Genomic DNA, 22,774 nt, shown 5'->3' on the forward strand with positions numbered 1-22,774 from the left:
GAGAGAAATGTTATCTCTCTACTTTCTATCTGTTTCCCCTCAAAAAAGTATCCTACATTCCAGCTGTCCCACAAGTGATTTGATCATTGCCCACTATTCTACTGGAACCATCCAATCCTAAACAATTGGAATGTGTCGGAGAAAAAGGTAAAACTACTCCCATTAGTCTTTCTGCCTTTTTCTAATAAAAGCCCTCGGGGAAGGGGAGGCTTAAAAAGGAGCCTGAACAGAGGATTTCCCTCACCCCTAAAGAGACTCCCCCAGGGGTCAGGGGGAGAAAGAGGTAGGTCAGGGGGCAGAAGGTACCTATACTTCACTCCCTGGTGCCACCACCTGGAAAGCAGCAAGACCTCCAAGAAGGAAGGGAATGGCTGTAGGGTGCATACAGTCCAAGGGGACCAGAGACAACCTTACCCAAGATACACTTGCCCCAAGAGGAACATGGGAGTAGCTGAGAGCTGCTATTCCTAAAGGGTGAAGAAGACAGAAACAATGGAATTTGACAGGTGTGGGAGGACCTGATGACAGCTTACCCCAGTGTCTTAACATTTACAAGATCCAAAAGTGTGACACAATCCTGGGGAGAGATGGGGAAACCCCAGGAAGGACTGAGGTTAATATTTCTTTCCACTAGCCTAGCAGAATGAAGCTTGCAGTCAGAAATCAAAATCTGAAATTGAGTTACTAAAATGAAGAAAATGAACTGAAATATACATTATCCCTCCCTAAGATTCATAGCTGCTCTACATCCATAGGGTGTTGTGTTGTATTGCTGTGTACAAGCACCTCCAGTAGGAATTTACCAAAATACTGGGGAATTCAATGATTATTCATGAAATATTTCTTGCAAACCAGGCATCCTTGAAGCACCTAGAGCAATGCATGGTATACAGAAGCCTCTATGAATATTTCTTGCTGGCTAGCTGGTTGTCTAAATGACCAGCATACTTAATGGAGCAGTGACACAACTCCCTTCTTTTATTGCACTAGTTTGACTACAGAAAGAAAGAAAACTATTCAAATCAGTAAAGTGTGACCTAAGAGTAGGCCCTTAATAATAGCTTTTTCCAGATCCATTTCCTCAGATTACCCCCAAAGATCTAGCCTGCAAGAATTCAGTAATTTTCACCAGAGAGCTGACCTAGAAGGCAGACGGTTGCTACATGTAGTTTTACAGGAACTAAAGGCATCAACAGTTTTGAAGCTCTAGGACCACTGTGAAATCTGGGATGTGTGTTTTAAAGTGAGAAGATCACCCTTGGCAGCTATGTTATAATCAGGCATGCCCAGGTATTAATGAAATTGAAAATAGCCTTTCAAGAGCCCTAGGTCTTCATTATTTTTAACATTATAGTTCAGAGTGCTAAAAGTATTCCAAAACTGCTCCCTTCTGATAGTTTGGAAGGGGAGGTATGTATTTTGAACAATAGTGAATAATAACCACCTCCCTACCAGAAGTTCAGGATAAACCCTAGCAAAGACATCAGATGCCTTCTGAATGACAGCCGTATTGGATTCTGTCCATTTGAAAGTGTGTCCCACTAAGACACACTAAGTGTGTCTTAGTGGGACACACTTTCAAACAACAGCTTCTACATCTCTTTTTACCTAAAAGTGACATGACTTCACATTTCAAATCTTTAACAGTCACTGCTTAAAAGTACTAACTCACTACTCACAAATTCTTTTTTGTTGCATTCTTTGTTTTAAGAAACATTTTTTTAATGGGGCTTGGAATCTGAAGTATAGAGCAAGAAAAGTATAAAGCAAGAGATATGATTTTAATACTCAATCACAAATGGCAAGGTTGTGATGCTGGGTCTTATTTCAATATCATCTTAATGAAGAAAGCTTTCTTACTGAAGTTTTAAATCCTAGCTATATTTAGCTCCCGGCACAGATGCTTTTACTGGTTTCTGTATACATTAAACCCAAACTAAAAGAATAAAGGAGTGAGATCAATTTTGACTGTCCACTCCACTCCTAATAGAATGCAAAGAAAAGGTTGTGCAGAAACTAAATGACTAACAAGAACCTCCTGTCTCTAAGTTTCAAAGACAGCAACTAGAAAAGGAGAAGTGATGGACCCAAGGTTTTCTAACAAGTCAGAAATAGCTTCCAGCTATAGGGCAAGGATAGGAATGCTCTCAGACTACCTAGCGTAGATTCTCTTCCACAAGTTCAGATCATTCAAAATTAGTTGCCCTGTCTCTGAAATATTCCCTTTTCCCTTAATGCCCACAAAATCACACAGATCTTAGGAGTCTCTGTGATGCCACATCTCCAATTCTGATCTTATAAGTGAAGGTAATAATAGTCCCTACCTCATCGTATGAAAATAAACTAAATAATTCAATGTTAAGGGTTTAAAACCATTTAGTGCATAGCCAGCACTAAATATTTGTAAATTGTTATCCCTGAAGACTCTCATGGGTTTTTTCTTAAATGCACACAAACATAAAAATACCACTTGCCAATATTACAGAAATGACATTTTCAATGGATATAATCGTGACAATTCTAGAGCCTGTAGGTTAATTACATGTTCCTTGTCAGAGTCTTCTGTTAGTGTTTTGAGTTCACCATCATTTTCCCTGAAGTTTCTTGGACAGGACAGCCTTTGTGATCACTCATCTCACTTAGTGTTTCTTCATCACTCAACAGGAAAATCATAGGTATAACAATTGAATGTAAGCTTACCTCACTGACCCAGAAGCCATCCCTCCATTCTCAGTCTAAGAAAGTCTTATCTGCCAACCTACCAGCAACAGGAGAAAATGCTGACTCTGCAGCTGGACAGAGACAGTTTGGGGCTCTTCAACAAGATGCATAATCAATGAGAAGGTGGTGAAGAGTTTCCAGGTGTAGCTTTGCTCATAGAAGCTGTTCTAGGGAATCTCAAAGCCTGGCTAAATCTCAGCAAAACTGACCAGTGCTCAGCTCTTCTCTCTCTGCCCTCTTCTCTTCTACTAGGACTTGAGGACAGACTACCCAGGGTGATGACAGCAGTAGATTTCTACAGTAAGGAGGCTATAATTCCCAGTTAGAAATGATTGTTAGGACAAACAGACTCCCACTCTACTATGTTGTAAGAAAATGACTAGTAAATTTGATGTGTGGAGAACGATATTATGCCATAATACGGTGACAATAAGTGGTAATAAACAAATTCCTCATTTTCCCAACCCCAGCCTAGAAAAAGCATTAAGTATCTCCAATTATACGTGGATCTTTGAACGAGAAAAGCCATCAAGTCATGTGATGGGATCATCAAATGCATATGTATACACAAATGAATCCATGGCTTTTCTCTGAATCATGAATCTGAAGTCCTTTTGCTAATTCTTCACAAATGGGCCAAGTTCAGGCTATGCATCCCTTAAAAAAAAAAACAACTCACATCTGTTTCTTGTAATTCATTAAGTGGCAAAATGCCACTCTACTGGTTCTGTGCACCTATTGTTTAACTTGGCTCTGTTTTCAGCAGTCTGAATGGTGTTCTCGTAGATGGACAATGTGTTTATTCATGTAGCTGTAGCTGTTCTGTTATTAGAAGTGTGTCTTTGAAACACTTATAACGTCTGGAAGGAAGGAAAACACCCAGACAAAAAAACTTAAGCATATAACATTTTTTTTCTTAATGCTCTTTGCTCCCTACACAACTATTAAAAACATCATACTCCTCAGAACATCTTTATGAAAAGTGTAGTTACGAAGAGAGTAGACTACCCCAAAACTGAATCTAAGTGGATGAGTTCCTATTCTTTATCGCTCAAACATTGATAGACTTTTGCATAATGCCTCACCTTTATGGAAGACAGAATAATGCTTCTGTTCATCTCCATAATGCTAAAAATGACAAGACAAATTCCCCTGCTCAAAGGAAATGCATATCTTTGTTATCATAGTTTTTAGTACATCATCTCATTCAAGGCATCATTTTGTAGTGCAAGGAGCCTAAGATTTTGAATGGCACTAAGAGAACTTCCTGATAGATTATTTCAACAGAAATGAGAGGGACTGTTGGGTTCACTGGATAAGGGTTCAACATGGGAAAACCGAATGAGAGAAGGGGCTTTAGCTAAATGACTTGAGTCTCTTCAGGCACTGGTGTTGAATGATTCCATAATAGTAATGTGACTGTGTTTTTTAAAAGTATTGCGGTGACCAGATTTGCTAAGGAGATAACATGAAGGAAAATCTGAGTAATGAGTAAAGCTGCCTGTCAATCATAAAGGAATTCAATAGGGTGAAACAGAAAGAGGTCTCTTGAGAAATGGTTGGCCACAGGGTGCAACACCTCATCAAATTTCTTGCTGGCGAAACCCTCTTGCTTTGCTGAGAAGAGCTCATTTGCTGAGCTTTCACAGATGAAGAAACATGGACTCAGCAGGTTGCAAAGCCAATTGGCAGTTTCAATCGTGTCACTTACAAGAAGAATTTGATAACCAATTCAGAAATGAATTGTGCTCCTTTCCTCTCTTGATGAACACACCTCACCAAACCCAAACTTACTGTTCCAAGTGTGCGGTCTAATTTGTTGAGAGTCTAATGTGTTGTGGAGTTTATGTACTGAGTTCTTTCCAGAAAGCAAAGCTCTGAGGTTTAGGGGCGGGGAGGAGAGGGGGAAGAAGGGCATTATTTTAAAAATAATAATGATGTAATGTATGGAGATTAACATAACAATAAAATTTTAAAAAATAAAAAAAATAAAAATCATGTGACTTTCCTTTCATTCAATAATAAAAATTAACATTCTAGCAAGAAGGTACTAGGAATACAGCTTGTTTTGAATACATTTTACTTGTTTTAAATCTTATCAAACAACACATTAGCATTTATGTTCTTTTGCAAATACATCACAGAAATAGTCCCATCATAAATTAAGGCTTAAAACAGATTGGACAGTAAAAACATTCTGTACAAAGATCTGGGCCTAATATGACTCTGTTGCTAAACTAAGTTAATTACATCCCTAAACCTTGACCTTCTTGTCTAAATAATTCATGATGGGCCTGACACTACCTACTTCTTAGGGCAGTTATGATGGTCAAAGAAACTACCATTTCAATACTACATTTCAGCAATGTACATAAAAATGCTTTTAGAATAGAAATGTATTCCTCAAATGGATGGTATTGAGAAAACTCACACCCAGAGAAGTTAAATGACTTGCATGAGACTGGCAGCTAATTAGTGTTGGGTCTGGGACTCAGAACTAGTTGTCTTTGTTATCTAACAGTATTTCCTCCCTATACCCTGTTACCTTTGTAATTTCTCCTTGTGAACCAATCGTGAAACCAAGATAGCAATTTAAAAAGACATGCTTTAGAAATAAGCACTATACTCAGGCCTTTACCACCCAAAAGGAATTGAAAGTGTTTAACATCAAAATGTAGAGCAGACTTTTCAAAGGGTCCTCTTCCTTTTTTTTTTTTTGAAAAGATTTTTATTTATGTATTTTTGTGAGAGAGAGAGAGAGCATGTGCACAAGGGGGAGGGGAGGGGCAGAGGGAAAAGCAGACTCCCTGCTGAGCAAGGAGCCCGATGCAAGACTCGATCTCAGGACCCTGGGATCATGACCTGAGCCCAAGGCAGATGCTTAACCCAACTGAGCCACCCAGGCGCCCTCAAAGGGTCCTCTTCTAACTAAAACAACTGAATATTCTGCTTTGAAACCACCATGTGGGAAACACCTAGACACTGCCCCAGGTTGTCTCTCTGTGAGTGACACACTCCTCCACCCCAAGTCATCTACCAAGGAGGCATGTAGGTTTCTGCCCACTCCCCTCTCTACACAACCCCTCCTCTGGCATGTGCCACAATACAGGTCTGCTTGCAGCCACTTGAGGAACCTGTTATTGTAATTTTGTGCTTGAGGTTTGTTCTTAAACGATGCAGAATTCCAGAATACAGCTTATTCTTATATCATTTCCTGGGAAGTAGGTTGCAGGTTCTTACATAGAATGTAAATGCCCTCCAACCCTTTGAGGGTTTCTCTTTATATTGATCATAGATTCATTCAATGACTTAGCCCCTTTTTTATATTCAGTCAGGTACTCAGTCCACTAAAGATATTCACTGAAAACCTACTCTTTGCCAGTCACTGTTCAGTATCCAGGCTGTTATGGGTAAAAAAATGGGCACAGTGAAAAGAAAATGTTTCAAGACCCTAACACCACCACTGACAAACCCATTAATGGCATATAAATCCCTGACCATTGTAATTTATGTCCAAGATTATACTCATAATTAGCCAAGCTGCAACTTGTTCAACGTAGTTCATATCCAGGACACAAGGACTTGAGATGTCCCTTCATATGAACGAGGACTGCTCCTTAATTCTTCACCTGCAGGCTCTTAACAAAGGGAGAAAGAAGAAAAAAGAAATTGATCTTTGTATAAGCCATTTTCTATTTCCAATCTAACTTTGGGTCTCTATTCTCTTAAGTTCCTGTCTTTTAAGTTACTGAGCCAAATCAAATCACAGCACCCAAGTCTGATTTGTGCGGTGACAAGCTACTCTGGGGGATTGCCTTGCACTTCCTACAGATCACGCTCTGTATATATCCCCCAGATTTACTCAATTTGAGCAACATCATGTACTGCTTACTCATCCCTGAATCTTTTTGCTGATGTACTCACACACAGCCAGACATTTATCACCTGGCATTTCTATCATTTATTTTTCCTCTCAGGAGTGCTCCTCTACACTTGTTCTTAATTGAAATTCATCTTGTTTTCATCTGAAAACCTCTGCAGTTTATCAAGGTTACTCTGAATTCTAATGCTAGCTCTGTAGGCTCTCAGACCAAAGGGACCTTGGAGATAGTGAGTCTGACCAACTCCCATGGAGATCTACACGCACAAGGACATTTCCAAGGATATGTGACATATCAGTTAGGATCTCAGCACTAAGCAGAATTTGGCTCTGATGGTTCACCGAAAGAAACAGGAATAAAGGGATTACTCACAGAGTTGTGGGCAGGGTTAAGGGAAAACGGCAGATGCTAAGGTCCCCAGCAACCAGCAATAACAAAAATTCTTTATTTTCCCTAGGGCTTAAGGAAAAAGGGAAAAAATAGTGACCAGAGCTCAGTGAGAGTAGGAAACAAGGAGGAGCTGCCCAACCAGAGCTGTAGTCTGGGAAGGCTACAAAAACTATCCTAGATGCTGTGTCAAAGCAGCTATGACTGGAAGAAATACCCCAGCCCCTCCCATCACCTGCTGATGCCTTCCATCGGCCAAAAACCAGAAAGCAAGGAAGGCAGGTGATGTGGTCCATTCAGGTCAGCTTCTCCCCACATGGCAGGAAACATAGAGAATAGATCTGGAGAAAGATAACAAGTGGATATAATGAATTCAATCACCCAACATCTCCATTAAAATGGGCATCTCCATTTGAACCAGTATATATCTGATTGCGAAGCCTCCATTTGCCAGACAGATATTTGCTGAAGGGGAAATGAAGGAAAGGTGAAAGAAAACCAACGGGAAAAATGTAGAATTTTCCTGTGCCAAGCACTGTACCAAGTATTATGAGGTCATGAAGAGATCGTAAAAGCACTCTGTAGAAATATACTTAACTCTGTATATCACTACATAATGTAGTGTTTAGCCTATGCCAGGCCCATTCTGAGCACTTTATATATCCCAACTCATTTAATCTGCAACCTCATTCTATAAGTGAGGAAACAGAGACATACAGTGTTGAGCAGGATTGTCCACAGTTGCCTGGCACAGAGCTCGGGCTTTTACCACAGCTTCACACTGCCTCTAGAAGTAAAAGAAGTGCCTGAGGGAATTCATTATATATTTGGGGAGATAGGGATATTAATGTATGAAAACTTAATTATGGGAGTTAAGCAACAATTACATCAAAAATTACATCAGTATAAAACAGCTCAAGAATGAGTTCCAGGGATGGGGGTTCAGCTGGGGCTGGAGCAACCAGGTGACTATAAAACAGCGTCTGACCCAGAAATGGCTTTGGGTGACCGCAAACCTGCTGGGCAGAGCCAAGAGCAGAACCCAGGCCTCCCAGCTCTCTAAATAAGGACAACTAGTCCCCTTGCCCTTGACAATTTGCTCTTCAGGGCTCCATAGACATTTCCTTGGGAACAGGGTTCCAAAGTACAGATGTGGTTCTTCACCCCACAGGACCCCAGGGGCTCACATTAGCCAGCCTCCCCCCTTCAGGCCAGGAAACACTGATATGCTCTTTTCTCAAATGAAGTAATTTTTCTGTACTCATCTTCACAATTTTGTGGAAAAGCCAGTGACCAGTATTTTTAAGGGACACAGACTTGTAAACCTAGGCACAGAAATACCTTCAAACAATAGAATATAAGCAAAGTAAGGCTAACCTTGTACCTTACACTTTCATCTCTATTATCACTTTATAAGTTAGACTCATAGTGGGTGATTATATTTACTTTAACTATCTGTCTCTTAAAACATGCAGTATTTCATACAAATATTAACAGAGAGGTCTTTTTGTTCAAGGACAAAGCAAATGATTTTCTTTACATTGTGCATGCATTTTGATCTTGAAGGGAATAGACATCACGTTTGGTTTTATGTTGCTGTGTGGTTTTCAATTAGGATTCTGTTATGTTCTGCAAACAGAAAAACCAGCGTGTATCTAATTTAATAACTATAAATTTCCACAGATGGTCACAAAATTCTGTATAGTCTAGTGGATAAAGATTTTGCCACATGTTTTCCAATTCATGACTTAAAATTGTGTTTCTATCACATTCTTTTTTATTAAAAACTTCCATTGACTTTTTTTTCCAGAGAGTGTGATTATAAAATAATTCCCTCAGTTTCATTAGGCATAAACACACCTGATTTGCAAAAATTTGTAAGTTAGGCAGCTGAGTCAGAAACAGTTCGGCTGTGACTGAATAAAGGTGTTAGGATGGTTGTCAAAAGTCAAATTCATTCAGACTATTTTGATCCCAGTGTATATAATGCACCAAAGAAGATGCATTTCTGAGGGTGGAGCTACGGACTCCACTTCCAAAGCAGCCATGAAATTCCTCATATGTCTGTCTATGCCCACAAATGCTGTCTTGTTCTCCTTCTACGCAAGCCAGTGCCAAGGTGCTGAAAGGCACATCTTGAACTGACTTGAACTCAAATCCATCTCTGCCACTTATTGTAATGAAATCTTGGGCAAGTTATTTAACAAAAGTAGAAATCCTATCTTCCTATCTAAAGCTGAGGTAGACAGATGTAAGAAGGACTCTCTCCCATTGCCCACAGTGACCTCAATCTAGAGAAGACACAAGCATTGATACGGTAGAGGAGTGAGAGCTAGAAGGGGGAAGGACTAGTAGGGTGATGGTAACCAGTGTGAGGAAGGCTTTACAGAGGAAGGAACATTGGAGCTGGGTCCTGGAAAAGGGAGAAGGGCTACAAACCCTGGGGTTATCAGTGACATCTTGAATGCCCCGTGTCATGACTATGATTGCCTGGGGAACTGTGCTGAAAAGGATTCTGAGGTTGTATCTGGGATCAGCAACATAGGGTTAATCCCAGACCGAGGCTATGGCCATACCTCTAGGCAAGATATCCACGAGAGTGTGGTCCTCCTTGACTTAATGAAGTTCAACTGCACTCTGGCCTCAGTTTACTTGCCCAGCATGCCAGTTCTCCCTGACACCCTTCCTAGCTCTCCACCCCCAAGCATGGGATCTTGATCTCTGCACCCTCAAATGGCTGTAGGAGTCTTAATGTGAACCAACTGAGCCTCCAGAACAGCAATGACCATCTGACTTTGGGTATTTCCTACCATATCACTTTGTGCTATGGCACTCATCTGCCAAGTTAGCTTCCATGGGCAGTGATGCCTGCCTGGATGGAGCCTGAACCCATCGCGAGTCTCAGATGCAGTACATAGGCGCGAGCTGCCTGCCCAGCCAGGAGCTAGTTCCTCAACCAGGTCTATTTCCCTAACCCCACGCCCCACCTAATCCTCTGATCCTTTCCCTTCCCCACCAGCTGATGTTGATGAGGATCCAGCCTGCCTGCCTTGAGCCGATCTGCAATATGACTCAATAAAATGTACTTTCCCTGGCTCTGAACCCAAGTCTACATATAGGAATAAAAATCATGCTAATCCCCCTTTCTATCATGTGTCCCTGTGGAATACCAGTGCTGAGTGCTCTGGGAAGCCCATAAAGCAAATCTAATTCCTCTTTCATATGATAGCCCTTCACATCTTGAAAATGTCTCTCATGCCTTCCTTGAACCATCTCCTCAAGCACAAATTACAAACACTATAAACACTCAAATTGGCACAAGTACGGTCCATGCTACTTAGCTTTGTAAGGCTCAAAGCACTCAGCAGTTCCTTTGTGATGCTCCCTGACACTGCCCTCGCATAAGGAGCTTTCACCCCTGGCAGTGCCTATTCCCACACCACACACACCTGCCTCCATCACCATCCATCCAGAGTGGAACTATTGCCTTTAACTCCCATTCCTGGCAGAGAAAGTCTTTTTCTGTTTCTGGGCCCAGGTGTTCCCACACATTGACTTCAGGTAGGAATTATGTAGCTGCCTCTGTCACAAGCTTCACTGGAGAGTGCCCCTCTTCTGACGTGGGCTTCTCTCAATCTTCCATGTGGCCTGTGGCTTTGGGCCCTGTACTATAATTTTGATCCCAGAATATTGGTCCACTTTATTTGCCATCTGGGGGGGGAGGGGAGATAGCTTTAGGCCTTTGTTTTCTGCTTTTGTTCTCTATTTATTTTCCTCAAGGGACTCGTCGCTTTTTTCCAGCATCCCTCAACCTCAACTCAGAGACTCTCCCTTCTCTTTACTTCCACCCCCTAATCTCCCCTTCTGCTCCAGGCTGATTATTATCCTTTCACAAACTAGCCCCATTCCAGGAGTCCTACAGATACACGCAAAGTAGGTCCTACTGACTTGCACTGGTAATTACTTTCTATGACCAGCCTGTTTTGAATGCAGAATGGTCCCATTTGCAGGGAACACACTACAGGTTACATGAGGATCAACTCTTCCCACAGGATGTATGACTAATTTCCATCTTCCCCCATCTCCCAGTGAGAAGCTATAACACCTGAGACCAACCAGCAATGTGGCCGCACTTAACTTCAGCACCAGTGAATGGGAAATCAGCTACTGCTACAACTGTGGATTGAAACCAGAGGTCCACTGTGAAATGTCTTCAACTTCCTGTTTTCCTCTTGCTCTGGTTACAACTCAACTGCTACAGCTAATCTCATAAGGAGCACCTTAAAAAACCTTTTAAAACATTTATCCGAAGAGTATTTACTTATTCTGACACACATTTGTAGCCCCCATGATACATGCTTTACTTGCCAAACACTCCAATCCCCATTCACTTGCCATTTTGCCCTCTTCCTTTTGCAGGTAACCCCCAGAATTAAGGTATGGTGGAATTCAACATCATTTCTAATCCTGACTCTTACTAGATGTGTGGCTTTAGGCAAATAATACAACCTTTATGAACCTCGGTTTTCTCGTCTATAAAATGAGGATGATCGCGGTCCCTCTTCTGCAGAGACATTGCGAGAATGACTTTCGCTAATGTATACCCATGCGGTATGAAAGGCTTCACAGGTTGGTTTCTCCTCCCTCTTCACTCAGAATAAGGACCTCATGAACCGTATCCACCATGGCAGCTTCCTCCACAGGAGAGCAATACTAGAGAATGCTGCTCTTTGTTCACAAATCCAAACTTCCTGTCTTCGAAGTCCAGTCATGATTAGTGATAACTTTGATGTGTCAGGGGCGGAAAAAAAAAAGGTTTATAGGAAACTAGAGATCTTGTCTGCATTGCAAGTTAACTACAAAGAAGGAAAGCAAGACTCATTTTCAAAAAGTTGAGAAAAAAATAAGCTAACAGTGGGATGACTGCAGCACAAACTAAAATATTGTCAAGGTGAAGAAAGAGGAAATGTCCTGAAAAGTGCTGTTCATGAGAAATCATTTGTGTTGCTTTCTAAAATTTGAAATGGCTTCCTGAAACATATTTCCTACAATCCCTCCCAGAGAGAGCCTTCTCTTTTTGTTCGAATAAATAATATTCTTTTGTGGGACTAATACCATGTTTTTAAAACACTGTTGGTTGCTATGGCGACCTGATTGTGTGTGATAAAAAGAGTACGTATCGTTTCACGGAGTTGTTCCATGACTTCCCGCAGAATTTGGAAGCTTTCTCAGCCTACTGCTGGCGTTGCTGGTCGACTCTTGGCAGGGATTTGTTTTCTGTTTTCATCTGCAGCATTCTTCTGTAGGTTTGCTGAGGACAGGCTGCAACACCAGAGACTCTCTTGCTAGTGACCCAGAAAGTTAAGGGAGAGCGAGAGAAGATAGAGCTGACAGCAGGCCAGGAACAGCAGTAATGACCACCCAGAGCTGCTGGGGTGTAGGTGGAAGAAAAGTAGGTTTTCTGGGATAGCCTGGAATGGTGATAGTGACATTCCAGAAGCAGCCTGCAAAGGAGCACCTGGGCAGAAAGCTTCATAGTGTCACCCACTGCACATAGCCCTGATGTGAAAATCTAGAGAACTGATTCTCAGCCTAGTTCAAATCCTGCCTTCCTCTGGGAACTTGGACAAGTTCCCTAATGTCTCTGAGCCTCATTTTCTTATAAATTGTAAAAATGATTCCCAAGTCCCTTCTTTAGTCTTAATCATCTGTGATGGTAGGATCCTGAGTTAGACCAGGGCTTCCAAAAGTATGATCCGAAGACTTACTGGACAATTTAAATCCCCAGGTCCTGCCTCCAATCTTATAAATGAGAAGCTCTGGGCCTGACACACCTCAATCTGCATTTTTTCCAAATGCTCCAAATAACGGCTGGACACAATAAATGCAAGAATAGCTCTAATAGAGTACACCCTGGAAAGCAAAGATTTCCAAGAAAGGTCTGAATGTCAAACTTTTGACCATATAAAGCAGAGGGGTTTAAGTTCTTCCGAGAAAAATGTTTAGAAAATTAATGGCTACCCCTTTTGTGGGACCCATTAGCCCCCAGTAACACTAAGTATCAGCACCACACATGCCCAGGAATGGGGACAAGAGAATGAGAGAGTGTTAGAATGGAAACAGCATCCATTCTCAGGCTCTTCCTGCCCAGAAACTTCTGGGGAGGGTCACTAAAACATGTTTTATTCCCACCACATTAGATGTATTAACTTTCTTGCTGATACGGTTGTCAGGTCAAATATAAGGCATCCTGTTTTTGGGGTTTTGTGGTTTTATTTGTTTAAGGGGGTGGCAGGCTGAATCTGGCAAACCTACCTACAGACTGCTATCCCAGCCTGCAGGCAAGGTCACGTAAAGGAGAAAGGAAAAAACCTTGCCTCTCTCTCCATCAATAAGGTGTGTCATCTTTCTGGTCTGATCAGAGAAAATTGACCTAAAATAAGAAAAAAATAAATAAAACAAGGCCCCCAAGGCGCCTGAGTCACATATCTAAGCAGGTGCAAAAGAGAAGTGAGGCAATCGGAATAACTTTCCAGAGAAAACCATTTTCTCTTTTGCTTTGAGACCCCCCAAAACAATAACTTAAGTTCATAAACTCTTAAACTCTTAGCTGCCTTCGCTCCAATTAACAGCACAGTGACATCAACATTTTGCAAGTTCAGTCTCAAGTAAATTGGGTATCCAGTGTGAAGGTGGAAGAAGGCTCAGCTTCAGTATAAAAATATAGTCAGTTCTAGCAACAACCTACAGTTTAAAAAAAGAGAGAAGGGGAGTAACAATGAGAATTCATCTCCTTTCCCTTCTCAAAAGACATTAAAAAAAAAAAGATTGGAAGACTGGATTGAGATAAAAGTAAAATGTGTGAAGCAGGGTAGCCAGCTGGAGCTCACGTTCCAGAGTCTTGAAGGTTTAAGCCAAGTGATAGACTGACCCACACATAGTTCTGCTGGTCAAATGGGAAAGACATTCGACTGAGACCAAGAAAACACAGCCAGGTTCTACATAAAAACAGTCCCAGATGTTCTAGCTCCCCAGCTTTTCAATACATTGATCCGAGCATCTTCTGTGTGCCAAAAGCTGTGATGATTCCTATTTTGGAGAAGTTCCCACTGAATCTAGGGAGAAAAGACATGCACATTTGAAATTATTAGGGATGAAACCAAGTATAGCTGTGAAACAGAAGGGGAGAGATCAACGTGGGCTTGAAGTGTCAGTGAATCTGATGCTGGATGTAGAATTTGAGATGAGTCTTGTTAGATATGAAAATGAGGGCTAAAGATGTTTGGCGCTGAGAAATAGGGAAACAGAAAGTAGCAGAAATGAGAGTGCCATGTTGGAAGAAGGGAGGTGAGCGAGGTATGTGCTGGGAACTGGTAGGAGTAGGGGCTAAGCCAGGCAGCACTGGTAGCTCTACCATGTTCCCTTTGTCATCCACCTTCCTACCTGGGACCAGTGGTTCCAGGAAGAAGGGTTATGGTGCCTAGCCTTCCTCCTCTCCATGGTGAACTAAGCCCTATTGAGATGAGTGGAGTCTTTGGGCTTCCCCAGGACCCTGATGCCAGAGTTGGAGCTAGTGATGAAGGTTGACATGCCAGGAAAAAGTCACTCCTCTGATTTGGGGACAGTGAATCTCTCTGATTATTGCAAGTAACAGATCTACCCTCTAAAGAAAATGGAGATCAGAAAAGGCTTTCATTTGGTGCCCAGAAACCCCCCAATTTGTTTTCTCCCCTTTGAGTGGAAGCCCAGGTCACAGTCTTTCTTGCCTTTTTCCTCTGCCACAGGGGAAACTTTTTAAAGCAGGATTATATCTTTTTCAAAGCTGATAATGAGTAGAGAGGACAATGCTTAACTCAATAACTAATGGTAGAATTTCAGGTAACAGTAGAGGAGATATTAAGCTTATTTAAAGTAGCCCATTGTCTAATGATGTCTGAAAGATACCTGAGAGGTCCTTTGTCTAAGGCCCTCTCTGTCATTTAAATTTGCCATCAACTATGGAAAAGAATTATCTCTCTAAAGACATATAAAGAAGTAGAAATAGTAACACACTATCCATTGGGGCTCCTAAATTGTGCTTTGTGGCTTCCAATCAAAGGCCAAGAGAGCAAGAGGTACAGTCTTCAACATAGTAGGGGCTCTTTCTAGGTCATTGTGATTACGGTATTTTGAAAGACATATTCGTTTTTATTTTAAAGATCTTTATGGAATGCTCACTATGTGCTGTCTCGTTTGTTAGCATCTGCAGGAAAAAAAAGGGAGGGAGAGAGAGCGCTATAGTGAGCAGGAGAGAGAGGAGGCTGCCTACACAGTGATTGTCAAAATGTGATGGGTGTAAGAAGAACTGGGGCACTTGTTGGGAGAGCAAAGTCCTGGCCCCATCACCCAAAGCTTCTGATTCAGTACATCTGAGATTAAGCACCTGAATCAACATTTTTAGTAAGTGACCCAGTTGATTCAGTTATAGGTGGTCCCTGGTCACGCTGAGAAGCATTTCACAAGATAATAACAGGATGTAGAGGTCAAGAATAAGAAAACTTGAGAGGAAACCCAGTAGACTGAGGCTAAACATTGGCTAACCAAGAATCACAGAGGGCTCAGTGGGTCAGGCCCAGGTCTGCCAGCTGATGGCAACACCGGACCACAGCTATGTTTTCCCCACATGTGTGAAATAGTCCATTCAGAAGCCACAAGGGAAAGCTCCATTTACTATGGAAGCAGATCAAAATGGCTGCAAGGAACATGATTGACAATACAGGAGTTGCCATGGCAACGGTATGAGTTGAGCTGAGAAATTTATAGGCAAGAAAGAGGAGATGAGGAACTTGTGCTAGAGAGAATGTTGTGTGACTTACAAAGGCCTTATGCTGTTATTTGCGGTAACCTGCTTTATATTTCAAATAGGTGGGAAGAAATGAAACAGACAGAGGAGGAGTTCCTTCCAAGAATGGCTTGCAGGTGATGGCTGGTAGACAGCTCCTCATGAAGCATTATCTGCCTTTTTATCAATCTGTTCCCAGTATTCCTAATAACGGAGACTCCACCAGCTGCTGAATGAATCCATTAAAAACAAACTCAAACACAATATTCAGATACAAGGAAGATAAAGACAACTCTGGAAAATAACCACCACAGGTTTTTATTTAATTAAAAATATTATACATGTTGTTGCATTTTCATGGAAAATAGTGAGTTAAAAAACACCAGCAGTGTTAGTTTTCAGAAACCCTCATCTCCCCGTCCTGCCACCTGCTGCTGATTTCCATCCACGGCGTTAACCATGTGTAAGGAATTGGGGCTCTTGTGAAACTAGAGCTTCCTGGAAGTTCATACCTACAAGAGTCCCGGAATGAGCCATTTACTTGACGATGGTGTTCTGTGGAGTTAAACCAGATACACCAGTCTTGACTCCCTTGCAAACCTTTGAATGGAGCTAACATAAAAGCCCAAAGCACAAGTCAATACCAATTCAGCCCAATGTGGTTACAGGAATCAGCTATGACCTCATCCAGTTTCCAAGCCAGTTACCAAGTGACCTTGTATTCTACCTGGTGTATTAGTGTCCTGAGCCCCTCCATAAAACCTCCCCTGAACCCCTGGTGGGAAGACACTGCCATATAGTGTTTATATTGAAACCATCAGCAAATACACAAAAGCACATGTGGCCCCCATGCACAATACTATCAAATAAAAAATATATATTGGTACAATACAACCTTTGGAATCACTGGCTAGAATATAGCCATGTGAGTATTTTTAAAGTCTTCATGTAATTCTACACTTAAGAAAAATAACACAAAAATTTATCTTGAAAACATCACTTCAGCGATAAACTTCTCACATGTAAATACAAAGTGTGTACAATATCTCCTTTCCCTAACTCCCTTCCCTTGCTTTCTTTGGACTGCACCACTCCCTAACCTATATACCTGACCCCACATCATAATGCTGCATCCCCATATTGCTCTCAAGTGATACTTTTACTAAAATTTGATCTGATGTGACAGAAACATCCTGGCTCTGTTTTCTTGCACCTTTGCTTTGAATTGTAGTACACTTCATTTGGGTTCTGCATCCAGCTTTATATTAAAGAGAGATGAATCCCCCCCAAAATATACAAACAAGCAAACATAGCTGGATAGCACAAAGTCAGAATTCCCTCGGCTCTTAGAAACTGGAAAATGTTCTTTCTTCTTCATAATGGTCTCTCAATTGATGGGAATAAAATAAGGCTGAAATTGCTTTTCACATTCTGGCTCTGTTGGGGGCATTTTCACATAGACCCCTGTAGTAAGAGGGCTTCTTTTCTTTAGCTGCCAAACACAAAAAGAAACAGTAATTATTATTGAGAAATACAGAAGCCGTTTCTAGCCGTAATAAGACTCCACAAATATTGGGTCCCTACCCCGTTGAAAAAGTGAATGTACACATACAGAATTATAAGCCCCAGGAGATTTTCTTGATTCAGCTATTATAATTCACTTTAGATAAATCACTCTGTGCTACTGATGTAAAAGAACAATCATTTTCCCTGACTGCAAGAGAGGAGAAAGGGTCTTTGAGAAAGCTTTAGAAAGAACACCCAAAATGCCTATGGTAATTGACTACATCTTATCTGTGAGGGGAAGAGCTTGATAAGATACTAAACTTCAGTTACTCTGTTCTAGAGCTGTATTTCTCATCTCCACTCTTCATATACTTTTTAGTCCACCTTAGTTCCCAATTTTTATCCCCTCAGTAAATTGAGATTCTAGTCTACTGGTCTGTGTGTGAGTTTCTAGCAAATGAGGTAGGAAGAATCTACAGCAATAGAACAGGTTGAGTAGAGGGTCTGGGAATCGAGTTGAAGGAGAGGGGAGGTAGGGGATGAGAGGCTGAGAGGCCCGGAAGGAGAATTTTGGGGTGACAAAGCTAGCCATAGGCAGAGGGGGCTGAAAGAGACCATCAGAAAGAAATCCTGACAGGAGGCCTGATTTTGTACCTCCATCTCTTCCAACAACTGCAATAAATAAAAACTGGTGTTCTCATTTACTGGGCTAGAGGGGAAGGCAAGACTTCCCATTTCAGTAGACTGGGTGACAAGGAGCCCTGGAAAGGTGTTTTGTGGACAGCTACAGCTTGGACAAGGAAGGCACAAGCAGGGCAGCCCCAAGACATGGCTTCCAGGTGAAGTAGAGGGACGTTAAGGGGGAGAATAAAACCCATCCAGGTGGTCTTTTGTAGCAGCATTTGGCCCAACCTAATCTTATGTTTCAGGGTTATTAAGTACAATTGTCTTGAAGACAAAGAGCAAAACAGCTGCCCCATGTTGTTCAAACGGTTACTCAAACTGAAACCCTCTTCAGAAGCACACAAACATTCAATGTCAAACACACTCATCTAAAATGTTAGTCATCCTGAAACCTCAAAGGCCAATGCCAAGGGTTCTGTTGCATTCTTTACTGCTGTCCTTCCTTTACCACTGTTCTTCATTTATTGCTTCATCTCAAGAAAACTGAACTCAACAGCGTCATTTGATTAGTTGCTATCACCGAAGGCATCCCCACCAAAAGTGGTGTGTTGTCAGCACTGCACTCACCATTTTGCTCAAAGAAACAGCTGTGATAAGGAAGCTATAAAAAAACAGCCCCGAACTGACTGCTGCAAGGATCCAGAGGAGGAAGTCAGAATCTGGGCAAGGTTCAGGATCTACAACAGAAAACAAAGCACAGCTTCCTTGAGACACTCTTTAAACTTTAGGACCCTACTCCCCCTACTAGTGAAAAAGGAAAGAGGTTCTCCAAGAGCTTCCAACCTTGGTGTCCACCCCTAAATAGTATTGTTAGTCCACAGGTAAGTCTGGCTACTGGAGGCCACTTCCCCAAGAATGTCCTATCAAAGGCCCAAGGCCAAACTTCATGATGGTTATCACTCCAGAATGAATGCCCCAACATCCAGTAGAAAAAACACTATCCCCAACCCATTTTATTTTTAGTCAGAATGCTGTTTGCGTGGCCACCCATATTAACCAGACTACCCTGTGGTATACCAAAGAACTCTTAAAAAGAATTTCCATAATCCTAAACTGAACCACCCGAAGTTAAGGAACAAAACTGTTTTTGTGCCAAGAAGACAACAATGCAAAAGGTGTCAGCTTAGTGATATGGTTTTGCTCACCGATGACATAAATCTGGGTTCCATTGCCCATGCCTACATAGTAGGGTGGTGGGTACATGAGCTCCACCTTGCAGATGTAGAGCCCCGTGTCCATGGCCCTCAACCCTTGGATGGTGAGGTTCACTTTGTTTCCACTGGAGGTGCCAGTGCAGGTGGAATCATCTAGGAAAGCCAACTCATCCTCCACTGTGTATGTCGCGGCACAGACTTCAGTCACCTCGCTGCCGGCCTGCCGCAGCACTGTCACCCGGACCTCGGCAGCATTGCCTGAAGACCCATACTCACACACAAAGCTGGCAACACCTCGGCTGCTGGCCAGAACCACTGAAGGCTGGGCCACGTGCATCCCTAATAAGAGAAAATTAGAGGGAACTAAGCAAACTTATGCTCACCTACCACAAGGCTCAGGCAAAATCTTCAGCTAACAGAAGTTGATCTTTGATGGGCACCCTCCAGCTTCACCTTTCAGCCTTTCACTCCCTTCAACAAACACTCCCCATTCCTTTGCTTCTCCCCCCAGCCTGTGCCCTCAATCTCTTAGCCGTCTTCCAGCTAATCTCCAGAAGGTGCTTCCTTATTGTACAAGAATTTCCTATAGCAGGAAGAACACTGATGTGACAAACTGAAGGCTTGGTCCTACCATGAAATGTGTGATTTGGGGCAAGTCATGCCTCCCCTGTAGCCTTCATTTTCCCCTCACATGCAGAAAGAGGGGATTAGGTCAGATGATAATAGAGTGCCTTCTACCTCTGGTATTCTAAGGTTATCATAGAACTACAGGAACTATAATGAGCAGTAGGGGAAATTTTGTAGGTTGAGGTACAGAATCTTGCCTTACCCCTCAATGTATACCTCACAAACCTCTGCCTACATTTACCTGGTCCTGTACCTCTCTCAGGCACAGTGGCTGAACCGTGGATCACTATGCCAGCCACCATATTCCCTGGCATTATTATCAGAGAGAGGGATGCTGCTAGATGAAGGAAGCCACAGAGTAGAGGGCACCGGGTCGTTTCCTCTGTAGGCTGAGGCAACCCTACTGTTAACTTCTGTGGGCTTCCCCTGCCACCGCCACCACCTCTTCCGCCACTCTCTCTCCTTCACTCGAACACCCTCATGCTCCTTTGTTCTTTCTCCTTCTGGCCTCTACAGGGTAAGGGAGGCCAGCTCTCCATTCAAAAAGGCTCGTGTCATCTACAAAATGGTAGCTTTGTGTCAAATTACCTTCCTGTAACTAATCTGTCCCCTCTCCGGTCGATCACACAAGTGACACTCAAAACTTGGATGAACCATGTCACTCATTCTGCTCAAACCCTTTAATGCCTTACACACCACTGACTGCAAAGACAAATAAACTAAGTGGCATTTATGTCCTCTATGATCCAATCCCAACCTATCACTCCAGTCTGAGTTTCTAGGACACCTCTTCCTGTGTATAAATCACTCTACAGAAATCACTCTATCATTAGTCCTTTCTAGTGATATTCAAGAGGACTGGACAACATCTGTCCTCAGAAGAGAGAACAGTATGATAGCAGTCATTGCTAGGGTTAATCCAGCAGCCCCAGCTGACTAGATAACAGTGTTCTTCCCCAACCCTCATCCCTGTCTATCAGATCAGCTTTGCACTGTTATAACTCCATTGCAGTATTTAATCATGTCCTACCCTGTATTAAAGTTTTTTGTGCACTAATCACACCTCTTGAAACATCTGCCGTTGGCTTATAAACTCCTGGGAGCCATCATTAGAACTTGCCCATATGAGCACTCAATAATCTTTATAGTTTTGATGCTAAGCCTAAAGAAGACCAAGTTTCCTGTCCTCCCCCAGACAAATTCCCAGTTATCACCACTAAATCTGGTCACACTCATTTTTCAGTGGAGAATCTCAGTTACAGGTTGAGGTAAATTTTCCACAAAGTAAAGGTAATTACTTCTAAGAGTATTTAATCTTTACATGTTCAAAACATGTAGAATAGGAAAATGTACACGAGTATTTCTTATCTGGTAATAATTTAATCATCAAATATCTTTTGAGCACCTAAGATATTTCATATAAACCACATGGTTTCTTAACTGAGACAGTCTAGAGAGAAATAAAGTTGAAATTCAGTGAGAATGCTCACCATTTTATGTCCTATAGCAAACCTGGTAGCAACCTCTAAAGAGCTTTATTTTATCTGAAAACAGGGGAATCTGCATCTGAAGTCCGCAGATAGGTCAGGTGGCTGTTAAGTATCTTATGCCAAACAGACTGATGGTTTTCTTTTTCTTTCTTTCTTTCTTTCTCTCCTTCTTCTTTCTTTTTTTTTTTGTTTTACAATTTCAAACTGCTTTCATTTTTTAAGTAATTAGCTAACTAGTTTATAGAATTGACTGAGTACCTTAAAACTTTGAATTGAGTAAAGAAGGCTTTAATTTTAAACAAGCTGATTCGTTTATAAAAGTGAATTAGAAGATCTTAAAATCTTAAATTGGGTAGGAAAGGAACTTTATATGATTCACTTAAATCCATGTTTTTTAAAAAGGAAATTCTTGAGTTCACCCTGATTCCAAACTTAAATGCATTAAGGGCTACGGATATCTTTCCTCTCTTAAATCACTTAACTTTACAGTATTTTCTTCCAATCTTATGGAAGCGTCTGAAATCACTCATCTCCCAGACCAACTCAGATGTATTCATTAAGCTCCTAGTCAATGCCTGGTGCTCTGCTATGAGCTCCAGCTCTGCTTCTTTGCTGCTGTCAGCTTTGCCCTCCCTGCCTTGGAATACAGAGCCATCCAAGCCAGGAGTTTTAGCTTTACTTTCTGGCTTTGTTATAAATCACTGTCCTTGACTGCTAAAAGAAATGAAACGCAGGTGGGAGAAACCCCTCCTCCACCTTCATCCTCCAAAAGCCTCACTCACCTTTGGAGAAAACAGGGATAAAAAGAAGAGAAAACAGAGCTGTGCAGGGCCAGGTCCTAGAAGCCAGGTCTGGCTGAGCCCCATGCCTCCGGAATCCAAAGCAAGCCATGGCTTTATGGGAGCAGTGTTCAGGTCTTCAGGAAGCAGAGTGAAACCTTTCAGGATCCTGAAGCTTTGATATGTGTTTGAACCCACACAGAATCAAGGACTTTATATAGCTGGCTTTGATCCCAGGTATGTACTATACGTGTGCACACACAGAAGGCACCTGAATACAAAGCCTTTTTGTTTTGGTTTTACGAGAAAGGAAGCCGTGGGTTTAGCTGTTACGTCGAAAAGATAACCTCAAACACTCAAAGTAAAACTGAACAAAACAAGCCAATCCATGGATGGAAAATGCACTCAATTTGAAACTGAAGTTTCTTGTTCACTTTGAGGATAAGTGGAGACTTGGAGAATTTCCTGGAGTGCAGGAGTCTCCCTAGGTCCCAATTAGTCCAATTATCTAGGCATCTTTTACCAGCTAACTTTCTTCATTCACATCTCCAAAGCTGCTATGTTGCTGGTTTGAGCCCTTGACCCATGACAGCATTAGTCTGTGGACATCATTAATAAAAGCTCTGCATTCACCATCCCTGGCAAGTTTACAAACAAGAGTTTATTTCTCCAAACTCCACTCAGCATTTTGTTGAGAGAAAAATACCCAAATCATGAGAAATAA

General features: G+C 41.9%; 1 protein-coding gene across 2 annotated transcripts; it reads right to left on the bottom strand.

Moving 5' to 3' along the window:
- Positions 1–16,112: 16,112 nt before the first annotated feature.
- On the bottom strand, positions 16,113–22,316 carry CTLA4 (cytotoxic T-lymphocyte associated protein 4). Of its 2 annotated transcripts, XM_025892867.2 has the most exons (4): positions 22,054–22,316; positions 19,146–19,493; positions 18,568–18,677; positions 16,113–17,302 (listed from the first exon to the last, which is right to left on the bottom strand). In XM_025892867.2, the coding sequence occupies exons 1-4, from the start codon at positions 22,160–22,162 to the stop codon at positions 17,198–17,200; spliced, it is 672 nt and encodes a 223-aa protein (XP_025748652.1). In that variant the 5' UTR covers positions 22,163–22,316; the 3' UTR covers positions 16,113–17,197. The 2 variants fall into 2 exon arrangements, with proteins under 2 accessions (XP_025748652.1, XP_025748658.1); XM_025892873.2 differs by lacking the exon at positions 18,568–18,677.
- Between the last annotated feature and the right edge of the window lie 458 nt (positions 22,317–22,774).

This window comes from Callorhinus ursinus, unplaced genomic scaffold (assembly GCF_003265705.2).
Source record: "Callorhinus ursinus isolate GAN/ISIS: 27379988/994484 unplaced genomic scaffold, GSC_fseal_2.0 scaffold2, whole genome shotgun sequence".
Taxonomy (NCBI): Eukaryota; Metazoa; Chordata; class Mammalia; order Carnivora; family Otariidae; genus Callorhinus; species Callorhinus ursinus.

What these genes read in the sequence shown, in the direction of transcription:
- CTLA4 (XM_025892867.2), bottom strand. Translation starts at nt 22,162, where the DNA reads ATGGCTTGCTTTGGATTCCGGAGGCATGGGGCTCAGCCAGACCTGGCT. An exon ending in TATCCCTGTTTTCTCCAAAG is followed by an intron (nt 19,494 to 22,053) that starts GTGAGTGAGGCT and finishes TTCTCTTATTAG; the next exon opens with GGATGCACGTGGCCCAGCCT. An exon ending in AACCCAGATTTATGTCATCG is followed by an intron (nt 18,678 to 19,145) that starts GTGAGCAAAACC and finishes TTTCTGTTGTAG; the next exon opens with ATCCTGAACCTTGCCCAGAT.